Genomic DNA, 17,430 nt, shown 5'->3' with positions numbered 1-17,430 from the left:
ACGATAAAATAAAGTGTGTGTGTATGTGTGTGTGTGTGTGTAGGAAGCGCCCTATGTGATGCTGAAGAAGAATGCTGAACTGTTTCAAGATAATGATCGCTATGAAGGTATGTCTTTATGGACTGTGAGTGTGTGTTTAATAATGCTTTATAAATGTCACATATATATATATATAGGGGCCATATTGCATAGTAATTGCATTTACTTGTGTTTACTTGTCCTGTATTAATTATTTACTGAATGACTGTGATGTCACAGTAACAACAGTTTTACACTTCTAGGTAGACTCGTGTTTGTTTTGGTTACCATTTTTCAGCCATAACTGTAACATTTAAAGATATATAGTGGCCTGACCTAGCTAATTTCTGCTGTGCTTACTTTATGAATTATGTTGCTTTCTCTTTGATATCTTTTCAACAGCGCATCTCGGACTAACTGCCAATATGGGTTAACTTAAAGGAGAAACGTCGGTCAATTTAAACATGCAGCTTCATTGCTCAAGCTACCCTTGACTTGCCAGTACCGAAGACGCAAACACATTTGGTCCAACCATTACAGAGCTCCGTGAACAGAGATTTAGCGTTTACAGCTAACAGCATGGGGTCAGAACTTTACACTGTGTTTTAAGTGTCTTAACATGCTCCACATCTCACACCAAAATTTATGCAACATCAGCAGACACCTTACAACACAGCACTGTAGCGTGTATGACTCAAAATGAATAAAATAGTAGTTAAAACAGTGTTTGTGCAAGCAGCTACATATCGGTTTGTTGACATCCGTGTCTTCCGGTAGCTAGACCAAACTAGTCGATCCGTCGAGCGTGCACTTACTCCCTCACTGGCGGAGACGGAATCATATTTCAGCATTTTTGTGTTTCTGTTCATAATGTACATGTACATGTTACAGCCTGTCATGAGCCATGAGCCTTACAATAGCCTGTTAAGCCTGTTAAGTGCACACTCGATGGATCGACTAGTTTGGACTAGCTACCGGAACACACGGATGTCAACAAACAGGTAAGTAGCTGCTTGCACAAACACACTATTTTAACTACTTTTTTATTCATTTTGAGTCATACACGCTACAGTGCTGTGTGCTAAGGTGTCTGCTGATGTTGCATAACTTTTGGTGTGAGATGTGGAGCATGTTAAGACGCTTAAAACACAGTGTAAAGTTCTGACCCCATGCTGTTAGCTGTCCATGCTAAATCTCCGTTCACGGAACTCTGTAATGGCTGGACCAAATGTTTTCGCGTCTTCGGTACTGGCAAGTCAAGGGTAGCTTGAGCAATGAAGCTGCATGTTTAAATCGACCGAAGTTCTCCTTTAAGCTGTCCTTTTCTTTCGTATGTGGTCCAAAAGCAACCAACCATTGAGTGAAAGTGAAAGCTACTGATAAGCCTTGATAGCATGGAACATACATTTTAGATTAAATAGATGTATAGATGTAGAATGCTGGCTTTTGAATGTTTGACACATCAGGGAGCAGATAAGTATCTGTTTGAGGTTTGTTGACCAGGATCTGAACAATATTGAGGACTTTATAAGATTTCATGAAATTGGATCAACCTCTTCTGACACTTTTCTGTTCTGAATGGCACACTGTTTAGACTTGGTTTGACCAAGTCTAGCAAAGGACAATGTTATGACATGGCTGCAATTATGGCTGGGTGCACATCTGATTTACATGCACACTAGCTGTAAACTAATGTTAGCGAGCATTGGCACATCAAGGGTGTGTGTTTCAGTGTGGTTTAATTCAGGACGACTCTCTCTCCATCCATTTTTTTATCCCAAAATTTAAAGGTAATCTCTGAGCTCTCTTTGCAGTAGTTAACGGTATAACTCATCAGAGCAGAATTTGAACCGACTAGGTGGTCTTTATTCTAAAAGCCACTTTGTGTAAGTGATATTGCTAGGTTTTCAATATAGTCACCAGCACCCAGTGGTGGTCATTTGAAGTGGGCCCAGGGAAATTTAGTGGGTCCCAAACATAATTAATGATGTCTGGCAAATTGTGTTGAACTTGTGTTTGATGTTATATAGTTATAATCATGGTTAAATGTTTGGTCACAATGTAAGATTAAACAAACAAAAACAAATATCAAATCTGAAAACAAAAACTGGCACATCAATGGTTGCCCCTTGAAAGTTGATGATCCAGTCAGTCAGAGTAAAACAGGATATACAACATAGATTGTTGAAATCTGTGGGTCAGGATTGGTGCTGTTGTAGCAGAAAGTATCATGTCACGATGATTGCGCAGACGGTCAGGAATGGTGAAAGGCAAATGGTTTTTTGTCTGTTTCATAATTATTTCAATAGAAATTTTTGGTTTGTAGCATGTAGCATTGTCAGGTATAAAATATGGTGCGTGGGGGTTGTATCCTTGAGTGGTTGCTCAGAAGAGCAGCAGGGGGGCCGCGGGAGGTGGGGGAGCTGGAGCCAAACCAAAAACGGGTTCAACTAATTTGCTCGCTGTTCATTTCCATCAGCTGCTCCTCCACATCTCCTCTGGAAGCCAGTTACCTCCCTCACCTCATCCCACTCGATACATCCCTGGCGTTGTTGTTGTTCTCCAGTTTGTACTCCAGTTTTCTCCTGTAGTTGTCCTTATGCACCCTGATGCTATGTTTTAGTTCTCTTTGAACACACTTAGCTCCCTGACCTAAAGGCCCTCTTCTTCTCATTGAATAGGGCCTTTAGGTCGCTGGTAAATCAGGGTTTGTTTTTGGGGTAGCAGTGGACCTCTTTAGAAGGGATGGAGATGTCCATGCAGAACCCAATATATTCTGATACAGACTCATATGTGTTTTGTTTTTTTTTTCCTTTTTTTTTGACTGATGCTAGGTTACTGCGTTGACCTGGCTGCTGAGATTGCAAAGCACTGTGGTATACGCTACCAGCTAAGGATTGTGGGAGATGGCAAATATGGAGCAAGAGATGCAGAAACCAAGATCTGGAACGGTATGGTTGGAGAGCTGGTGTATGGGGTAAGATTTAAAACATACTCACAATAATACAACATGAATGAAAATTCTGTTTTGTCGGTAAGCCTTGACTTGTCAGTCCATTGCCCTTTGGCATGGCATCCCATGTACAAAAGAAATTCTAGTCCTGGTCTTCCTTGACAATTTTGGACCAGATATAGATGTTGGTTATGCATTTCTTTGGTAATAAAACAAACCAGGATAATCCACTTCTTTGAGTCAGACCCTTTTAAATCATCCCTTGATGGCCTGGAACCTCAGTAGCAGGGTTCCTCCTGACATGACATATAAACCATAACAAGATGGTTGGCAAGATGGTTAGGTGGATTAAATGGTACATATGTGTGTGTTTAGGTGTTTGGGTAGGTTGTGGGGTGAATACATGGTCAAATGTTGGTAAGCAGTTAGATTAAATTAGGAACAGGGGTTAATGCTGCTGCTCGGTAACTGGGGAACCAGGGATGAATCACAGAGCACCTCCTCAGCCAAATTATGTGGTAAATCAGTGAAATACATATATCCCATAGGTAAACTGGTTCAATAGGTTGTGATGAATAGATTGATTAGGTGGTTAAACTGAGTCAGATAAATTGGAGTTATTGAATGCCAAGATGGTTATATGGATGAAATAAGTGGTAATCTGTAGGAAGGGTAGTTTACTGTTGGGTGTGAAGCAGCTGGATAGAGCAGGACTTAAGATGGATTGAGTGAAGTCTGTAGTCAGGCACCAAGTACTGACAGGTTTTTATAAATAGACTAGGTGAATGGTTAAAGTCAATAAGTTAGTTAGTTAGTCAATTAGCTAGTTTGGTGAAGTAAGTTGGAACCCACATTATTTTTGCAGGGGTCAGATAAAGTGTGCCATTTGTCAAAGGCTGTTATAAACACAGTCACATCTGCTCCTTTGATATCTTTTGACAAGATTCCCATGACATAGTGGTGTCAATCAATGTAATGAATGTGACAAGGTAATTCACTTAAGATTTTCCTTAATATCTATTATATACAAATGTTTCATTGCCATGTCTAGAAAAAACTAGGCCTTTGTTTTGTTTAGACTTTGTACTTCTATTATCCTAAAATGTTTCCTAAAATCTGTACTAATATCCTAATGTAAGTTTAAATTGGTCAAGTTGGTATAATTTCTTAGAGTCAGAGTGAGGATGTATCAAGACTAAAACTGTAACATGACAAAAAATACTGAGCGTGATCCTGTTTTGATACATTTCTGCCCAAATCACTTTAAACACATGTAATTTATTACAACTAACATTAACACACACTGAACAAACAGGGTTGTGTTGTCACTGGAATCAGCAATCAAAGTAGGAAAAGACAAGTGTTACCTTTTATATCTTTCATAAATGACCCCCCACTATCTGTTAATTATCTGTTAAGCTCAACAGGGATGGCCTCATAGACAGTGGGATTGCCATCAGACCAGATAAAAAAAGTGTCTTGTACATCTTTCTCCTCTTTTCAACAGCTTACACAGGTACATGAATGGATCACTCTGTCAAACACTCTCATTCTGTCTTTGTCTCTTTATCAGAAAGCAGATATAGCAGTTGCTCCACTGACGATCACTCTTGTTCGCGAAGAGGTGATAGATTTCTCCAAACCCTTCATGTCTTTGGGAATCTCCATCATGATCAAAAAGCCACAGAAATCCAAACCAGGAGTCTTTTCCTTTCTGGACCCACTGGCCTATGAAATCTGGATGTGCATTGTCTTTGCCTATATAGGAGTTAGTGTTGTTCTCTTTCTGGTAAGTCAGTCTGTTTGTGTATAGATGTGTTTTGTTTCCACAACAGTTCTCAGATACGTTTCTGTTAGCATGGCTGTTAGATGTTCCTAATGTGAGTGTGTTGATGGCATGCATAAATAGTTTGCCTGAAATTTGGTGACCGGTTGTAGTTAAAGCCTGAAAATAAGATTCAGATCTCAGTAATACACATGCACAATGTGTGTGTAAATATAGGTTTATTAATGACAACTCAAGTGTATGTGTTCTATCACATGGACAGGTAATCACCAAAATCATGTTAAAATGTTGCTGAACTGCTTTGACAGCCTGTGACCCCCAGATTCCACCGGGCCTGCCTGCAAAATTTCATAGCCACATTATGTCCATCATACGGCAGTAAACAGCCACTGGAGCAGCATCCCAGTAGTGGTTCGCTTTGCTCCGCGGTGATAACATGTCAAGTCCGTTTATTGTTGGCTGTGGACTGCAGCTGCGTCAAGCTGCACAGAGCAGATCGAACTAGACAGGAAGTCGGACAGCGGAACAGCACAGTACAGCTTTCCAGTTCTGAGAGTGAAAGTTTGCCATTGGTTTTCGCAGATCAGTGGACCACTAATGCAGGAGCTGCTCCTCTCCAGAAGACACACCGTCTGTCTTATGCTTTGTTTTGATAGACAGCCTACTAGCGGTGGACATTACATATTGTACTTTTAAGCACAGCTGCTCCTGATGATCAAACATGAGCCTTTGCTATCAATGTCTGTGTGAATGGGTGAATGTGACAAATGTTGTAAAGTCCTTTGAGAGTGAGAACAAGGGAGAGAAAGGGGCAAGATGGTGGAAGACATCATGTGGTGGTCAAGTCATTCAAGAGTTCAAGAGGCAGAGCTGACTTTACTGCTGAATCTTGGGAGCTCACACATGACAGGTGCACTACTGCTTTTGTAGCCTATGACATTTTGAATCGCCTGCCACATATCTTTAGTGTTGTTGTTGTTGAGGTCCCTCTCAAGTCTCTGCTGATGTTCCCTTGTGTTTCAGTCTTACTCTAGTGGTGTTAATTAATCCCTTTCACCTGACCGAAAAAGGCCATCAACTCAACCTTCTCATAAGTCATGACTACTGCAAGCAGTCAAATCAATCACACAGTGTCAAAATCCTTATAGCACCAAAGGATCAACTTAGTTTCAGTTTCATCACATACCATATTCCTACATTTTCAAATGTTAATAATGAAGTGTTACTTTGTGTCTGGCCTGCTGCACTTAATGGTCAATTTAAATCGTGCACACTGAAAATATATTTTTTGACATGCATACAATGCACTTCATCCAACCACCTCATATAAGCATTTTATATAACCGGTTATTGGGCTTTTCATAGCTATATTTGACAGGAAAGACACAGATTGAAAGGAAAGATGAAATGAGAGGGGATGACATGCAGCAAAGGGCCACAGGTTGGAATCTCTGTGGCAGTGATACAGCCTCTGTGCATATAGCGTACACAAATTGAGCAACTGGTGCAGCTTGTACTTTACTTGTACGAGTACTTGTACTGTCAAAGAACACAAACGATCGCCTTTTATACAGTGTACTATTCATTTGTAAGGTCACTTAGAAGGATACACTTAACAATGTAAAACTGGAGTCAATCCCTTGTATGTGTATACATACAGTAAAGCTGATTCTAATCCTGATAAATGAACCGCAATAGATTGGGGAAGATGGGTGACCCCATTTATGTTCTTTTAGTTGGCTTGTAAATGTTCTCGCAGTTAAATAATCTGGTCCAAATTTAAATTGGGCTGAAGCTCTTGGTTAGCTGTTAGCGTTTCCCTATGAGGTAAGCCCTTTTAAGTCCTTGGGCTCTATCAAACGCAAGTATCAAACGCAAAACACAAGTAGCTTTGTGTGCGGATCTCAGGCGCTGTTGCTATTATGCTGGCGGAATAAATGACTCTTGCGCCCAACGCAAATCTAAAATGGGTTGGTCTGAAGTAGCTACATTACTCATAGGTGTGGTTTGGGCGTAACGTGAAATAAACCAATCAGAGCGTCATCTCACATTCCCTTTTAAAGCAGGCGCGCTTGTTCCATGGCGGATTGCTATTATAATGGTGAATTTGCCAGGCGCACGCCAGGAGCGGTTCATAGCTGAAGAGACCGACGTTCAGGGCCGTAAAAGACCGAGAAGTGGCATTGTATGGGGATGGGAGAAATCCATCCAAATTTGCTTTGGTTAAACGGGCGTGGGAGGAAATTGCTACAATTGTTGGTACGGCTGGCATCCCCAGGACATCATACCTGGCCTCAGGAGCAGTGCGCACGGGCCGAGCTGATGAGGGGGCAGCGCAAACACCAAGGTGCAGAGGATCCAGACCCACTACACGCCGTGGCAGCATTGTCAGACCGGACCGCACTGTCCGGGATGTGGCAAGGTATTAATGCCCGTCTTGACCGGGTGGCGATGTTGCTGCGGCCTCTCAGGCGCATCGCCTCAAGTCTCCAAACGCACTACCTGCTCCTGTTGTGCCCCCTCCTCCTCCTCTCCCCCAACTCTATCTCCGTCCACCCGCTCCACTAGGAGCACATCGCGCATTGCCACTCCCGGACCCTCACGGCTACGGCGGGCGCGTCGCATGCCTATCAGAGGGAAAAAGAATTAGTTCAACTTTTTTTTGTATGGTTTGCAAAAATGGGAACTGCTTCCTTGTAGATGAGAGAAGCAAAGTGTATGCACGTTGAGCACACACTACATTATGGCCAAGCATGCGCCCTTAAAATAGCATCTGAATAAGCGCCACTGACTTTAGACTAGGTTTTTCCTGGTCTGTTGCGGAATTGTTTTCTGAAACAGCAAAATAGCACCAGTGAACGTTTGCGCCGGAACATGCCTCCTCTTTTCGCTGAACCGCCCCAGGAGCGCAAGTTCATTCCCTAATTTAAGGACGTGCGTCTGTGGAGGGAAAATTCCAATGTGCGTCAAATGCAAAATAGGAATTATACAAGCGCCAGTGTACAAAGTCAATTGCGCTTAGTGCAAGATAGAGCCCCTTGATCGTCTATACAAATCCCCACTATTGCTCACATGACACAATCACACTAACAGTTACCCAGTCTATTTAGAGAGTTGTAATTATTAAATTAGACATAGAATTGATTGTGCATGAGACAGACAGTTAAAGACCTGTGTAGATAACCTTTTATCCTATTTATGTGATGACATGTGAGCTCAGCAGCTGTTAAATGGTAAATAGACTGTATTTATTTAGCACATTCACCTACTTGCGCACACAATCATATGCACCCACACACCAGTGGAAGAGCCACTGTGGGCAAAAGGGGGTTTAGTGTCTTGCCCAAGGACACCTTGACATGTAGTTTGCAGGGGCTGGGAATGGAACCATCGACATTCTACCCCCTGAGCCACAGCTGTCACTGTTAAGATTTTGTACTTTTTTTGGTGAACCAACAAAGTTACACCAAACACTCAGTTACCAGAACTGAGCAAACTCTATAATAAAGATAATGAGATGTAGCTGTAAGTGGACCTAACTGTAAAAAACATTTTTGTTGAACTCTTGTTTCCAAGGTCTAGAATGAACTTCTGCTTGCAACTTACAGCTATTTTAACACAAGATCAGGAGGAAAAAATAGTATATGATGTTCAATCAATGTACAGGTTTTGTGGTTGTAATTTTCAGATGTTTGAAACTAAAGATTCAATTTTCCAATAATGTGTTGTCTATCACATCAGAAAAATCCAAGTACTTTTTCACAATAGTTGAGCTATGGAGCCACCAGCTGGTGATCCACAAGCAGCAGTCTCACACACCTGTCTGAGTTCTCCAGAAATTATGCATGAATGTTAGACTGTCTGTAGTGATTGAGCAACCTGTGACTCATCCCTTTATGTTGCATGTATATTTAACGTTGTATTTTGTCAAAACAAATCTTGCTTGTGTGCATCCAGTTGAATGAAAATCATCATATTTCTGCTAAAGTAAGGATGTTTACATCATGTAGGTATCATGCAATAAGGAAATGGAAAGCAATACATTCTACATTATCTTGTAGGTATCAAGATTCAGTCCCTATGAATGGACGCTAGAGGAGCCAGAAGATGGAGCTCTCCCGCTGACAACTGAATCCACCAATGAGTTTGGGATCTTTAACTCCCTGTGGTTCTCTTTGGGTGCTTTCATGCGGCAGGGTTGTGATATCTCACCAAGGTTGGTATAGCCATGCCTTTACTGCTGATTTATTTATTTTAAATGAATAATTTATGATAGTTAGTTTTATGAGACTGCACATTATTGACTTTGGAAAAAACTCTAATAATTCTTGCCCAAGGAAACTTCCACATGCAGACCAGGGGAATTGAACCAGCAGCCTTCTGATAACAAGACACTGGCTCTACCCCCAAGCCACAGCCACTCTATACATACTCATCTGCCAGTGCAAATGGCTCTGCAGCAGTCTTCACTTAATGTTCATCGATAGACAGCATTGTGACTGGGATCAGAGTGTTTAGATTGCTCTACAGCAAATAAATTACACAAAGCAGTGAAAGTGTGAAAATGAAAGTTAAAGTGAAACTGTTAATGCAGTTCACCACAGACTGAAAAAAGTAACCAACCTTCTGGCAAACTCACCATGTGATATGTGACAGGTGATTTGCCTAAGGCACAAACTCATATGCTTTTTACACAGCAGCCTTGACCGCTGCATACATTTAACTGTCAGTCCCAGTGAGTACTTTGGACACAATGTAAAAGTATGGTCAGGGTCTAACCGCTCTCTACTCTGGGCTACCCACTCAAAAAGTGAGAATGAAGTGTCCCAGTCTTGCTCAGAGAACTGAAGAACCGACTGCAAATTAGTGCCAAGATTATAAAAGTAGACCTTCCAGAACAATTGGGAGAGCTACAAGATGCTTTTGTAAAAAAAGGGAAAAAAAGCAATTCTTGGTCTCTGCTAAAATGTTAATCCAGCCTCACTAGAGCCCAGGGCTTCCAGCCCAGGACCTACAGCATGCAATTTGGGCATGGCAACAGTAAAGTATATCAATAGCCTTAATGTTCTCGTTCATCCTCTTCTCACTGACAGCCAAGTTTAAAAGCTCTGCAATTTTCACCAGTTTTTCCCACAAACAGCGCTTCAGTAACCCTTCAGGTGCAGCTCTCAAAAAAAAAAAAAACTGCCGTTACTTCAAACACAACTCAGTTTACCTACCCAAATGTTCAAAAGTGCTGACCAGGATGATTCATCGACCGAAACCTAGTTGCCTATTGTAGAAACAAGTTGATTATAACAAAGAAACATTCACATTGAGTGTGTGGCAAATATGTGAATAGTTCACAAAAGGTTTTTCCATTATAATCCGAGATAATGTTCTTTAATATAACTAACTAACCCTCTTATGCAAATTAGTTGTGTATGTTCAGAATGTTGACTGTAATATTCATAATGTTGACAGTCATGTTAGCAGGTGAACTGTGGGTAATGTACATATATCTAAAATGTCCTGAAATATCAATGCTGTCTCAAATAGCTGTATGTGGCTTGGTAGCCATCTTGTTGCAAAAACATTTATAACTAAAAATCCATTCCTATAACTTAGCTAAACAGTAGTTAACTCAATTTGTCCAGACAGGGATTGTAGGATTCAAAAAGCAATGTAATGTTTATTTAATCAGACGGCTGAAAGAAATTAGAATTTTATGAATTTACACAAGCTAGTGAGGACTTTGACTCTCTATGTTTGTAACATAGTAACTGCACCAGAGCTTGAGCTGGTCAAAAACCTCAAATAATTCTAGTTTAATCAATTTTGCATCCAACATGTTCACATCTAACCCATGAACTTCTTATCTTAGTGCTCAAGTTATAACAGCGGGCCTTTGTCTCTGTCTTTCTCTGTGCAGGTCTTTGTCAGGTCGTATAGTGGGGGGGGTGTGGTGGTTTTTCACTCTGATAATCATTTCATCCTACACTGCCAATCTGGCTGCCTTCCTGACGGTGGAGAGGATGGTTTCTCCTATCGAAAGTGCCGAAGACCTGGCTAAACAGACTGAGATAGCATATGGAACGCTGGACTCTGGATCCACCAAGGAGTTCTTCAGAGTAAGAACTTAAGACACGTTAAAAACCGATTGAAGGACTCCACTAATTTGCAATGTGCTATTGCATGCTATTACTTTATATACAGGTGAAGTTCATACACCGATCAGGCATAACATTATGACTACCAGCCATATATGTGTTGGTCCCCCTTTTGCTGCCAAAACAGCCCTGCCCCAGCATGGACTCTACTAGACCCCTGAAGGTGTGCTGTGTTATCTGGCACCAAGATGTTAGCAGCAGATCCTTTAAATCCTGTTAGTAACGAGGTGGGGCCTCAGTGGATCAGACTTGTTTGTCCAGTACATTCCACAGACGCTTGATTGGATTGAGATCTTGGGAATTTTGAGGCCAAGCCAACACCTCAAACCCGTTGTTGTGCTCCTCAAACCATTCCTGAACCTTCTTTTGCTTTGAGGCATGGCACATTATCCTCCTGAAAGTGGCCACAGCCATCAGGGAATACCGTTTCCGTGAAAGGGTATACATGGTCTGCAGCAATGCTTAGGTAGGTGGTATGCACATCCACATGGATGGCATAACCCGAGGTTTCCCAGCAGAACATTGCCCAAAGCATCACACTGCCTCTGCTGTCTTGCCTTCTTCCCATAGTGCATCCTGGTGCCATGTGTTCTCCAGGTAAGCCACGCACACGCACCCAGACATCCACGTGATGTAAAAGAAAACATGATTTATCTTACCAGGCCACCTTCTTCCATAGCCCCGTGGTCCAGTTCTGATGCTCACATGGCCATTGTTGGTGCTTTCGGCGGTGGACAGGGGTCAGCATGGGCACCCTGACTGGTCTGCGGCTATGCAGCCTCATACGCAACAAACTGCAATGCACCATGTATTCCGACACCTTTCTATCAGAACCAGCATTAACTTCTTAAGCAATTTGAGCATCAGTAGCTCGTCTGTTGGATCAAACCACACGGGCCAGCCTTCACTCCCCATGTGCATCACTGACCCTGTCACTGGTTCACCACTGTTCCTTCCTTGGACTTTCCTCGACTTTTGATAGATACTGACAACTGTAGACCAGGAACACCCCACAAGATGCTCTGACCCAGTCGTCTAGCCATCACAGTTTGGCCCTTGTCAAACTCGCTCAAATCCTTATGCTTTCCCATTTTTCCTGCTTCTAACACGTCAACTTTGAGGACACCATGTTCCCTTGCTGCCTAATATATCCCACCCACTAACAGGTGCCATGATGAAGAGATAATCGGTGTTATTCACTTTACCTGTCAGTGGTCATAATGTTATGCCTGTTCAAGGTATACATACATACATATATATATATATATATATATATATATATATATATATATATATATATATATATATATATATATATATATATATATATATATATACATACATAATACATCTATCTATCTATCTATCTATATATATGTATATATATATGTGTGTATATATATATATATATATATGTATGTGTATATATGTATATATAGATAGATAGATAGATGTATGTATATGTATATGTATATGTATATATGTATATATATATATATATATATATATATGTATGTATATATATGTGCACTGGTGTAATATGATTTCCTAGGCCACAATTGGTCCTTTATACATTACTGAAGGCTTCTGCAATCAGGTGGTTTCTCTGAGTAGATCTACAAGAGACGAACCCAAATGTTAACATGTGGCATGGGTTTTAATCTCAATTGGAGGGCTCTATGCACAGGCATGAATTCAACCATGAGGCACTGAGGACCCATTGAGATCTGATTGCTCTAACAGCTCCATATATGGTAAAGACGAACTTGGTCATCAATGAAAAAATGACAAGTGGTCACTCAAGATGCATGTTTAGACACATTATAATGCAAGAGGTGAACTAATGTACTTGTACATTGCTGTGGCCTCTGGTCGGTTACTAAGAACATTGATTAACTAGCTAATCAATGTATCATTGACATTTTAAACATATCATAGTGACTGGAGAGTGTTCCCACCTGCTTCAGCCACCATCTGTGCCTAAAACATCTGCAGTGTCTAGACTAAAAAAGGAAGATGCATTCACTTAGGCCTAAGTGGCACGCAATTGTTGACAGTTATACTCCACATACCATTCAGCATCCTGTGCTTACGGATATAACAGTATTAGAACTATCCAAGTTGTAAAAAAGAAGTCGGAGTATCTGATCAGTGTCTGTCTTTCTTTTTAGCGCTCTAAAATTGCCTTGTTTGACAAGATGTGGCAATACATGAAATCAGCAGAACCCTCTGTCTTCGTCAAAAAAACATCAGAAGGTGTCCTGCGTGTCAGGAAGTCGAAAGGGAAGTACGCCTACCTGCTTGAGTCCACCATGAACGAGTATATTGAGCAGAGGAAACCCTGTGACACCATGAAAGTGGGAGGAAACCTGGACTCCAAAGGCTATGGCATTGCTACACCCAAAGGATCCCCATTAAGGTGGGTGGATCAGTATAACAATGCTAGCCAACCTGCACTGCCATGTACCATTCAGACGACTAACCTGCTGCCTAGCAAACTTTCTCTCTCCCCATTAAAACAGTTTATTTCTCCATACTCAAAACTCTATAACTTGAAACTGTGACACAAGTTCACTTACAGCAGTGGGTAGATTTAGAATTCCCCTCACTCGTGAAAGTCACATTCAGAATCCATTGGCTGACCACCTCCTAAAGTGGTGAGATGGTTTTCGGCCAGTGTGTGAGCTGTGGCTGCGCAGCCCTGCTCAGGAAAATAAACCACCATGGGGAGCAATGTAGTATGGTCCCAAGTGGTACCAATTGGGTATTGCAGTATGCGAGTGTGATGAATGAGGCATGGCGGCTTACTCGTTGTTATAATAATCCACCTACCCTGATGACATCATCTCAGTGGTTTGTATGTTTACCATGGTGACCACCTCTGACCAATGGCTAGTGGTGGTTGCTGTGATGAATGGGGGAGGGTTGCAAAAAGTTTGAGATTTCAGGTCTTAAAGAAATCATCACAAACAATCTCAATATGTGCTGTATGGCTGTATAGTGAGTATTCTGCTGGTTCTGATTGTCTGATCATGATAAGATGATCATTGTGAAATAATCTTTCCATTGAGGAGAAATTGGTTGCAGATTTTTTAAAAATTAGGATGAGCAAGCTCTTTAAGACCTGGATCAAGTAACTGTTGTTGTCTATGACCTAAATGTGTCTGTGTGTGTGTGTATGTGTGTGTTTGTTGTGTGTGTGTTTGTGTGCGTAAGTGTGTGTGAGTGCGTGCGTGCAGGCGTGCCTGTGTGTGTGAATGTTTGCCTAGGAATGTGTCTACATTAATTTTCCATGAGAATTGCACTGCATGCACTCCGAGTTTCCATTAAAAAGGAAGAGTTGGATATGTTTTTTTAATATATTATAGGTACGTGATTTTTGTCAATTCCAAATCTCTCAGAACTTTCTATTTTAATCCAGTGTGAAACCCAGTCTATCAGAGGTTAGTTGAATCTCTCAGGATTCAAGGTAGCAAACTTTGCTGGCACGGGAAAAGGTATTATATAAAATCCCTCGAATAGTATTTTTTAGTAATTTATTTTACAAGAAAATGTAGACAGTGTTTAATTGATATGCATCAATTCTATTTGAAAGGGGCAGTTCACCCCAATCTCAAAAATACATATTTCTTCTCTTAATAGTGCTATTATCCATCAAGATTGGAGAGATATCAGCCATTGAAAAGTCTTTCCCCCTTTTGAATATAATGGAACTTAATGGCACTGTGTATTTGGGGTGCTTAAAAAAGCTCTGGTAATTTTAGGGTTATCTCTCATGATAATGATGTAATGTCACATATGCACTCTACTTCTGAGTAGTTGCCCTAAATAAGAATGAAAAAAGCAGTTTACAGCCTCTGTAGGGTGAGGAGGAGCGGAAAAAAAACATTCTTGTTCTGAAAAGCTGGTTATGAACACAGGATTCAACTTCTGGATGGCTGAGCTCCCATCATCTCTGAAAATGAGAAGATGGAGATTGAAAGTGAACAGAAATTAAGCAATGAGTCAAATAAAGAGATGTGCATTTTTAAATGTGCATTTGAAAGTCCTGGACTTCATTGTAGTACAAAACATTCAAAAATGAACATAACAGAGTAGAAGAAGAAGCCGTTCTAGATTTGTGTCCAAGATGCCTTAGTAAGTCTTTGGAGAGGTATTCACTGCTGAGCAGCCAGGGACAGGCCATCCCTTCTTGTAATACCACGTCTGTTGCCAGAGGTGAATATAAGTCACTGTAGTCTCTAGTCTGCTGCAGGAGAGGATGAAGAAGTTGAGCGGACGAGAGGGAATGGCTACTGAATGGGTAGAGCCAGAAGTTCCAGAAAAAGAAATGTTTTCATCATCTCAAAACAACAGCTCCTGGAAAGACAACACAGCTACGGCAAAAAAAAGAAGCCACGTAGTAAAAAGCAAAACAAGATTCCATTTTGCTGGGGGTTTTCAACGCTGGAGACAAACTTGCAACATTTCTATAGACTGGTAGGTAACATCTAACATTGACTGTTTACTGAAACATATCTTCAATGTAACGAATGACCACAAAAACTACAACAGTTAGCATGATTTGACCGTTTATTTGTTACTGTGGTGTTGCTAAAACTGACCAAAGTAAGCTATAGTGTAAACTTATACACAAGCGCCACACTTGAAGAACATAAGACAGCAGTCTTATTTGGATCGGCTGTCAGAAGTTCAACAGTTTGGTAGGCTTTTCCAAATTCTTGCTCTACTCTCAGTTATTTTGCCTTTATTTATAGCAAATGATTGTAAATTGCGATTGTGTGGACCTAGTAGAAGAAAGACTGAAAAAATGTATTTCAGTTCGTCATGTTGTAACCAGTTGGTTGCTGTGAGAGGAAGCAAGATTTGAGATAGGAAAACTTTGCTATACATTTGTGAGGACAGTATTAGATGTATTACGTGTTTCTAAATCTAGCATTGACACTGTTAAATATTGTCTGCAGTAATACTAAGTGGTATAACATAGCCCACTGAACTTGTTTCATTTTCTCGAAGACGTTTAACCTCTTAAACCAGAGGCTTCTTCAGTTCTGAACCAAAGCAGCCTCTGAAACAACTCTAGTTGCCTAGACACTTTGTATGACCATGACCTGGATGACTGATTTCACTTATTTGTACTTTGTAAACAGTGTGCCCAGTGAAAACCATATGACTGTCTGATGACCATTTTTTTCTTTGTAGTAATATAAAGTATTTAGTCTTGTACACAACTGTTCCTTTCTTTCTTCCTAAAAGAGAACATATGGCACTGTGATGTATGTATTATGAGTACTTACATCACCTTAGTGAAAGAATGAATAAATCCTGGCTGTAATATTAGAATTAAAGATCTAAATACTCATATCTTATATATACAAAAAACCTTACAAAAAGAAATTCAAAACACAACAGTGTTCCCACTGTATATATCTTAGCCTGATCACATCACTGTTCACACTGTCTAATAAACACAGTCCTAACACACTGTATTAAAAGCAATGTGTCTGAACTACATTAACTGTCCTGCCATTCTTCTGTCTTTTTAGGAGCAGAAATCGAGTCCAACCACCCTGCCCTAAATTTCATCTGCAGCTGGTCTCATCAACAAGGCCCCCAGTCTGTCTCTATACATCACATTTGCTACATCTTTGATCATCATCCCATGAAACATATTCTCTGTACTGTAACTTTTGCACATCCTGTGATGAAGAAGTAGGGGGCTGTGGCTCAGGGGTACAGCAAGTAACTTGTTATCAGAAGTTTCGCTGGTTTGATTCCCCCCGGTCTGCATGTTGAAGTGTCCTTGGGTAAGATACCGAATCCCATATGACTGCAACTGATGTGATGGTCGGCACCTTGCATCAGTGTTTGAATGTATGTATGAATTACTGTGACTCGCTTTGGACAAAAGCGTCTGCTAAAATACCCTGAAATTGAATTAAATAAGAGGTTTACACAAACCTGTACTGCTTTTGAGTCTAATAAACATACTTACTATAGTATTTCCCTATTTTTATTAAAATTTTCCTATTTTATATTGATAGTATTGGCTGTTGCAGTAATAAGCCTTAGATTAACACCATGGCAAAAAAGGGATTGATATATTGTCCACTATTGCATTGATATTTTGTACATCTTGTAAACTTTGTATCAAATGGCAGAGCATGGAAGGCTGATAGTGCTGACAATAACTGAAATGAAACATTCCAACCTACTGGAAAGGCTTTTGTGATAGCTTTGCTCAAATATGGGTTACAATGGTTGTTTAGTATGCCTGCTTACACAGACTTACCGAGTATCAATTTACACTACCAGTCAATTGTTTGGACACATTTAATGGTTTTTCTTTATTTGTATTATTTTTTACATTGTAGACCAATGCTAAAGACATCAAAACTATGAAGGAACACATATGGAATTATGCAGTAAACCAAAAAAAAGTGTTCAACAAACCAGAATATGTTTTATATTTTAGATTAGTTAATGCCCAACACAACTGATGGTCTCAAACACATTAAGAAAGC

General features: G+C 40.5%; 1 protein-coding gene across 4 annotated transcripts in view; it reads left to right on the top strand.

Moving 5' to 3' along the window:
* Window positions 1-17,430, top strand: part of LOC115591152 (glutamate receptor 2-like) — a 79,721-nt gene that overhangs the window by 33,662 nt on the left and 28,629 nt on the right. For all 4 annotated transcript variants that reach the window (XM_030432902.1, XM_030432894.1, XM_030432889.1 and 1 more), the window contains exons 11-16: window positions 44-107; window positions 2,853-2,995; window positions 4,545-4,760; window positions 8,819-8,973; window positions 10,669-10,867; window positions 13,078-13,325. In XM_030432902.1, the coding sequence (XP_030288762.1) occupies window positions 44-107; window positions 2,853-2,995; window positions 4,545-4,760; window positions 8,819-8,973; window positions 10,669-10,867; window positions 13,078-13,325 (1,025 nt within the window). The remainder of the gene's footprint in view (window positions 1-43; window positions 108-2,852; window positions 2,996-4,544; window positions 4,761-8,818; window positions 8,974-10,668; window positions 10,868-13,077; window positions 13,326-17,430) is intronic.

Source organism: Sparus aurata, chromosome 1, assembly GCF_900880675.1.
Source record: "Sparus aurata chromosome 1, fSpaAur1.1, whole genome shotgun sequence".
NCBI classification, from domain to species: domain Eukaryota; kingdom Metazoa; phylum Chordata; class Actinopteri; order Spariformes; family Sparidae; genus Sparus; species Sparus aurata.
The sequence above is the reverse complement of the archived record's forward strand: the minus strand, read 5'-3'. Positions and strand labels throughout refer to the sequence as shown.